Raw genomic sequence first — 8,139 nt, 5'->3', positions numbered from 1 at the left:
AACCCCTGCCACATTCCTTCCCACACACAGCCTCTACAGCACTTCTGGATGAAAGGCGCTACATAAACATGTTTTATTGTCATGTACTGGGTGCCTTTCCACTTCGGAGTAGGCTTCGTGAGAGTCTAACTATCAAACCTAGTTCTGTATTTCACAGCACAGCGACATTTAACTTCTTCCCCTCTCCGGTCTCTGAGCCCTACAAACAGCAAAGCTCTTACCACAAGGGTCCGGAGACACAGAGTCCCTGCAGGAGCTCGGGGGTCCAAAGCAGCCACAAGATCCCACACTTTAATTTTCCTAAAGATCAAAAAGGGGACAAAATCCTTAGTCAAAAGCAAAATTTAGGCAACAAGGGGAAGAACGGCAAAAGGCCTGGCAGTAAACACAGGTGGTGAGTGTCGCTTATGTGATAACCCAGCTCACAGCAATACATCTAGGCTTGTTTGTTCTGGAGACTTGCTCTTGCATTCACTCTCGAGTACAGGTTATTGGTGTTAACAGGGGAAACTGTACGTGATTAACCTAAAAATGAGGAACAGGTTGGCTCTAACCAAACTGAAGACAGCTAACGGTAAAGTTGGCCTTTGGGGCCAGGAGGAGTTCTTGTACATTAGCCCCCTCTTAATGATGGATTACTTAGACCAGACACAGACAGTTCAGAGCATCTCTTCCTTTTTTTTTTTTTGGAGAGGTTTTTTGCTATAGGGTGCATGTGCTCGCCAGACAGAGAGAGACAGAGAGATAGAAAGCGAGAAATCACCCCCCAGGGGGATGGCCATGCCGCAATCCCTTCTCCTCCATTCTCCTCTCGGGATCTTGGGCACGCACGCACACACGCCCAGTGTGAGTTTAAGCCACCGGGTCTGGGACTCGAACCGCAGTCGATTACATGGGAGTCCAGCGACATAGCCATTACGCTAACTGCTGGTCCCCAGAGCATCTCTTTCTGATCAATTCTAACAACGGCCTACACGTACCAGACGAGGATGCATTTAAGAGCTCTGGAGTTCATATTGGGTTGTTGGAAAGTTATGATGCATTTTTGCACAGGAAAACACGCCATGACTTTTCTGACAATCCGATATAAGGCAAACCCTCCTATTTTGATTTAAATAAGGAAAGTCCAGTGGGACCAGCAGTTAGCATACATTATATTATGGGAGCACACGTGTCCTATAGCAAAAACTTCTCCAAAAAAACAAAAAACAAAAACAAACAAACAAAAAAGTCCGTCCCTTCAAAAAACAGAATTGTAAGCCCCATCTCTTCAAAGTCTATAACAGACAAACGCCAAGGACACCCCAAGGCCAAGGTCGAGGCAGTGAGAACATGTAACCCTGACCCTGCTGAAGTGGTCCTCATGCCCTGGACAACCTCCCCGGGGTACAGGACCACAGCTGACTCATTGGCCACACTTCCTGCTGCTTGAGTTGGCTGAACTTGCCAGTATAGCCAATTCCTGAACTAAGATAATGCTATAAGTTAGTTTCTGATATTTAAAAAATGGCAATATCTGAATTGCAGCCTTCCACCCCTCTCCAAAACAGGAACTTTGACAAGGAGACATGCTGAAGACCCTTTATAAATGCATGTGCCTCTGCATACATTTACTCTGTGATCCATTCGTGACATGAAGGCAATCTACAGCCACCAGAAATTAGAGTGAAGGAAGCAAAGGTTACTGAATTTATTTTCACTAAAATAGTAGCAGTGATGAGAGAGGCTCATTTTTATCTTAAAGAATAAAAATTCGAGACCGTAGTATGCTAAGCCCCAGAGCGTCCCAGTTTTATTAGTAAGTTGCCGTTTTAGACCCACATCTGGTTATGCTGGGTTTGTCTGGTTTTATGTTTTAAGGGCAACACACATACATAACCGAAAAAGTAATAAAAAATTATGTACAAATGAGTGCAATGAAATCAAGAGGGCTATTTTAGAAATGAGTAAATAAAGGAGAAATGAATATATTGATTAGACCAAAAAAACCCTGTGTCAGATTCTTTCTGTGAAATCTAAGCTTTTAGAGACAAGGGAAGGTTATAGTTAGGAGCGTAAAGCAGGAGGGGATAAGATGTAGGTTTTTGTAACCCGGGTAGCAAACTCACCCATCATAGGCCCCGCTGACTATTCTCTTGTCATCAAATCGAATACAACGCACCAACTCCTCATGGCCCTCTAACACTCGTAAACACGCACCACACTCGATGTCCCATAACCTGGAAGAGAAAATGGAGCTGAGGAAATTTTCATGTATTCTTATCTAAGCCTGGTATTCTCGTAATACGTTTCACGTTTATCTTCCAAAAATCCACAAAAATAAAACAATCATGGCCCATACAAAAACGTGCTGCTTTCAGCGTAATTTGTTTCCTTTCTGCCATGTGACTCAGACAGAAGCACGATGGCTCATGTACCTCCGTAAGCACAAAAGGATGAGTTCAACGAACACCGCTGCCTGGGGAGGAAGTGACCACGCCCCGAGAGCGGTGCTTCCTCACGTCACCGTAAGAGTGAGAGGCACATGTCAGTGTGGTCCTGCCTGCACCAAGCCTGTCGCCTCTGCCACCAAGCACGCTCTGCTTTCCTCCACTGTCCACCATGGAAACAAAGTCGGCTCTCAGAGACTTGTGTATACTATTGGGCTGTTGGAAAAGTCATGACGTGTTTTTCTGTTTTCCCATGCAAAAACGTATCATGGCTTTTCCGACAACCCAGTAATTTAAGAAATTGCATGCTGCTGGCCAATCCAAGTGATTTCTCAAAATGGTCATTATCTTACATGTGACAATAGTTCTACCTGGCTCTTTTTTTTCATGGCCTCTTCATCCACTTAGTAGTACTTCACTGAAGGAAGGGTGATATGGATAAATCTGCTAAATTCTAATCTTATCTGTGTCATTCATCTTCACGAAGGGACAACACCAACAAGTACTTCGGCCCGTAGACTCTTCATAATTTCAAAGGCAGGGAGCTTTCTGGACAATTACGTAACACTGAGATACAATCGCACAACGTCTCATAGGGAAACAAATCTTTTTTCTTTTCTCTAGCCACAACGGCAAAGAGAAAAGGCCCTGCACTATTGATTAGCGTTTTCAGGTGTTGACAGGAGAAATTGAAAAAGAAGGCCTTCAGCCTTCATCCACTTGTCTTTCTTGCTCACTTCCTCATTCAAGCAGCACCTCTGATAGGTCTGCCTGGTGATAAAACTATTACAGGAAGGAAACACATCAACAAAAGGCTTTGCTGCGCTGCCTCTCTGCTTAGGGCAAACTGTGAACCTGTAGGAAGCTACAGAAAGGAATGAAATTTCATTATGAACATAACACAGTTGAAGATTTGTAGATGTGTGCACAGATAAGGGGCGGAAGGACAGGATCGATTCCTTCTAGGGGAGGAACCGCTGCTCACCTGATGGTGTTGTCAGAAGAGCCACTCACGACCAGCCTGTCTCGGTACTGTAAACAGGCAATGCCTCGTTTGTGTCCATTTAAGGTCCTTACGAATTCACAAGTACTTGTGTTCCACACCTGAAACAGGAGGGAGAACTGAGCAGTGGATCTGGTGCCTTTACTGGTAATAGCTATGACAACTGGACTGTTAGGGAAGCAAAACAACAAAAACCAAAACCAAGACAACTGCTCAAATGAATAAAACAAACAAAAGACAAGCCCAATTACTAGTGACACAGGGCTATCTGTAGCTGACTGCTATCACGTGAGCTTTCCTCACGTGGGTTGATTTACTCTTGTGGGGCTAGTCTGTACCCGCCAATACATTTTTTCAAGTTCATTAACTTCTTCTGTGAGTAAGATACAGAGAGAGAGAGCGAGAGAGAGAGCACAAGAGAGAGAGAAAGGCACCAGGGTCTTTACTGTGATCCACCTCTAGTCTAAGCCAGGCCCAGACCATGGGCATATGTGTATCCTGGGAGTTCAGAGAGGTCTCTGGATCCAAACCTGGAACGTTCTGTGTGAGTCAGCCTTGCAGACCACTACTTTACCACTGAGTCATCGCCCAGGCCCCAGAAACTTTCTTTTTAAAGTTTGCTATAGGGTGTGTGTGCTCACTGGAAAGAGAGATAGAGGGAACCAGCAGTTAGCGTAATGGCTATGTCGCTGGACTCCCACGTAGTCGACTGCGGTTCGTGTCCCGGACCCGGTGGCTTAAAACTCACGCCGGGCGCGTGTTCGTGCGTGCCCAAGATCCCGAGAGGAGAATGGAGGAGAGGGGATTGCGGCGTGACCATCCCCCCTGGGGGGGTGATTTTTCGCTTTCTGTCTCTATGTCTCTCTCTGTCTGTCTGGCAAGCGCACGCGCCCTATAGCAAAAAATCTCTCCAAAAAAAAAAAAAAAAAGAAAGAGAGAGAGAGAGAGAGAGAGAGAGGAAAACTGAGAAATCACCCCTCCGGAAGGATGGTCACACCACAGCCCCTTCTTTTTAATTCTCCTCTTGGGGTTTTAGGCATGCATGCACGCATGTCCAGTGTGTTTTTCAAGCCACTATGTATGTCTGGGACTCGAACCGTGCAGTTGGCCGTGTGGGATCCAGCCACCTTAACCTCTGTGCCACCTACTGATGCTCCCAGATACATTTTCTTGAACCTAAATGTATCCATCCTTTCTACACTCACCATTATTTACAGGAATAAAATACCTAGCCCAGACCGTCCCGTGACCAGTCCTCCTCATGACCTGTTTAATGTGCAGAGTGGTCATTGAAACAGGACTCTGCAGTGATGCCTGAATGTGAAACCGCCGTGGGTCAAATTTCCCCATGAGCTCTCCTATCCTAAGTGCGGGACTTACTGAAAAATGTCTTATTACCTTTATAGTTCTGTCCCCAGATGCAGAAACGATATACTTGTCATCAAAGTCTACAACGTTGACAGCAGCTCGGTGTCCGACCAGCACCCTCCGGAGGGTGATGTCAGTTGGGGAGGCCATGTCCCACACCGCAATGGATCGATCTTTGGAGCAGGTCACCATCATGCCGTTATTGAAACGCAAGTGCAGGACTGCTTCACAGTGGTGAATCAGCGTGTTCAGCATCTCACCTGTATTTACATCCCACACTCTGGAAGGGACACCCGGTGGTTAGATGGCACTCAAGCTACCACCTGTTACCCGGATTTGACCATCATGCCCCCCACTAACCCGTATTTTAACGGAAAATGTTATATCCTACTCTTCTTTATAATATTGAGGTTGAGTTGAGGCAGAGAGTACTGGATGGACCATGGGATTGGTAGAGGGCGACAGAGCTGGACTAGGGGACTAGAAGGACGGGGAAGGGACGCTGCCAGTGTGGACTCCTGGAGATACACCGCCTGGAATCTGGGCAAACTGTGGAGGGTAGAGATGAGGTAGTGGCCACCATTACCTAATAACGTGGCTGGATTTTAAGATTATTATAAAAATTCGGACATTCAATTTGACACTACTAGTAAGACACATCTTCAATGTGAATCTGACTAATAACGGCAGCATTAGTGCCTACCCCATGGTCCACCTTCGGGAACCAGAACTGATACAGGCCAAGATGCTGCTGCTGCAGAAGCAGTAATGTGGATTGGAGTTTGATGAACCCTGGAGCTCAGGTTTCACCACACAGGTCAAGGTCAAGGATTACCCAGACTCCAAGTCTAAGCTCCGTTTCTGTTCTTTGAGAGAGTAGGGTCAGTAGCAGCCCTCCACTATAAATACGGGCTGTGCAGTGGAGTGAATTGAGAATTCGGTGTGAGGATCTATTTCACTTTGTTTACTCTATTTTTGTAGGTTTAGTATGGCTTTATAACATTCTGTTCCCTTTTTCAAGTTTAACCCCCTTTTGTAGGAAATCGTTTTCCCCCTTATCCTGTAAATGATGTTAGTTGCACTCCACAGGCACCAATACATGCTAACTGTCATAACTACAAGGACTAAACTTGCTATGCCTTTGAGTCAAAAAACAAGAAACAGGAACAGCCTTTTCTATTCACCGAGGAAAACTCAGAATGGCAAACATTTCACTTCAAAGAATCTAACAATGCAGTTAACGGCTCTTTTTCAAGGTTTTTTGTTTTGTTCTAAAGTTACTTTTGATGCATTATGTTTGCTAAATTCTTTAGCTTAAGGCAAAATCTCTAACGGAGGTTTCCAGCAGTGCTGCTGGTGCCCAGAACTCAAGCTACACTGGACTCCAGCAGCATAATGGCTGTGTCATCAAATCACTAGCGCCTCTGGAAATGGAGGGCCCCTCCTTGAGTGAGGCTTGCAATTAAACACTGCAGGACGGCAGGGGAGGGGCTGGCAAAGAGAAAGCACTGCTCACCTGTACACACTTTAAAGGTGATAACGCACACAGGCACTACAGTAAAGCACCTGAAAAGAAGGCTTCATTCCATTTGTGCCGTTCCCCTGTGAGCTGGCTTTGTATGGAATTCAAGGTTTCCCATAAAGATAAGAAAACTTTCTATAATGGATGATCCTCAAATTAAATGAACATGTAGTTTCTTAAATGTGCAAAAATGTAAACTTACCTCAGTTATTCCTAAATAAGTTTTCTAGTTCTAGACTGACACAAATGATGGGGGAGCTGACGGTTTATTCTTCTCAGGTTTCAGAACTGTGTTCGTGCAGATATATACAAATTACTATCTATGACAAAGAACAAAGTGGATCTCCTGTTTCAGAGTTCAAAAGAGCATTTGAAAGTTTCTACCTGACCGTGGAATCCGATGATCCAGTTATGATCACCCTCTCGTCATACTGCAGACACAGGACAGAACCCGTGTGGCCTGTGAGAATCCGCCTGCATTCCAGTGTGCTTTTATCCCAGATCTACGATGGCAAACAAGATCCTTTTGATCGCTGTGATAATGGGGTGCTGTGGAGACTTGTTGGCTCTATTATGTGTTTGATCCCCCGAAAAATCAAAGCCCACGGTGGTGAGGAATGCATTCTTTTCCACGGGTAGAGTTAAGCAATACGTAGGGAGTATACATAGGGAGCTTCAGTACAAAGGCAGACTTCATCCTTTTCACTGAGGAACGGGGTAGCCTTTAATTATGTGAGGGCCAAAAGTGTACCGGCCTGATCGGTGTATTTCAAGAGAGGATTTAACCCTAGGACTACCCATCTGTGTGCTCTTCTGCGAAGAAGCAGATGTCTGTCCTTAAAGGAAATTTTTTTGGCTTTGGGATCGGAAAAAGTCTAAAATTCTCACTTTTTTCTAGAAACAGTGCTTAGAGTTTATGCTTCAGACTACTTTATGAACAATCACCCGGGCTCCCTTGGCTTCCCTCCTGCAACTGAAGAGACCTCACCTTGATCGTGTTGTCCCGAAGGCCGCTTACGATTTTCTGGTCATCGTACTGTAAACAGTAAACTCCTTTGCTCGTTTCACTTCGGCAGTGGATCCTCTGTAAACTGTGTCTTCCGCATCTCCAATTAGATTCTATTGTCTGAGAAATAGGCATGGCAGAGGTGGTATGAGGAAAGAACCAGAACCAAACTCTCATTTGACTTTAATAGAAACCAATGGCTTAATGCTTCCCTCTGTGGGATACAAAGGACTTAAAGCAAACTGGAAAGATGCTTTTAAAAGACTGCTCTCTAAATTTATAAATAAAATATTTTTCTACTTGTAAGGTAAAGCTTTATTTTCTTGAACTCTCCTGCATACAGTCCATTCAATTAAGTAATACATCCGGCGGAACGAGTCTAAGCACCATGAGAAGGCAAGCCACGTATGGCAGGAGGCATGTGCACCTGGTTCTTACACGGGTGCCCATTCCCACCAATGGCCTTCCATGGACGCTAGCTCAGAGGTATTTGAGCGTTGGCTCACAAATGTCAATTTCACAGCCTTGCTGCTATTGGATGAAGGCTCAAGTTCTCTCTTTTCCTCTCTCATCTACCAGTAAACCACGTTTTTAGTGAACCATTTTTTGAAAGTTTAAAAAATTTGCCTTGTAACTTACTTTACTCTTTACTTATAAAAGGATTGATTTTTTATTTAACTTTATTTTAATTTGACCAGAGTGAGTGAGAGAGAAGGAAAGTGAGAGAGCAAGTCACCAGGTTTGGGACTCTAACTGTGGTCGGCCATGTGGGAGTCCAATGCCCTTAACCACCATGCCACCTGCTGGCCCC

The 8,139-nt window shown here is 44.9% G+C and overlaps 1 protein-coding gene across 1 annotated transcript in view; it reads right to left on the bottom strand.

The window, feature by feature from the left end:
- The window catches only part of BTRC (beta-transducin repeat containing E3 ubiquitin protein ligase), a 236,702-nt gene that overhangs the window by 18,701 nt on the left and 209,862 nt on the right, over positions 1-8,139 (bottom strand). The window contains exons 11-13 of the mRNA XM_006166317.2: positions 3,415-3,533; positions 2,109-2,219; positions 222-300 (exon numbers count right to left, since the gene is read on the bottom strand). Coding sequence (XP_006166379.1) covers positions 222-300; positions 2,109-2,219; positions 3,415-3,533 — 309 coding nt within the window. The remainder of the gene's footprint in view (positions 1-221; positions 301-2,108; positions 2,220-3,414; positions 3,534-8,139) is intronic.

The sequence above is a fragment of the Tupaia chinensis genome, unplaced genomic scaffold, assembly GCF_000334495.1.
Source record: "Tupaia chinensis unplaced genomic scaffold, TupChi_1.0 Scaffold144255_1, whole genome shotgun sequence".
Taxonomy (NCBI): domain Eukaryota; kingdom Metazoa; phylum Chordata; class Mammalia; order Scandentia; family Tupaiidae; genus Tupaia; species Tupaia belangeri.
This window is presented reverse-complemented; position numbering and strand designations above follow the sequence as displayed.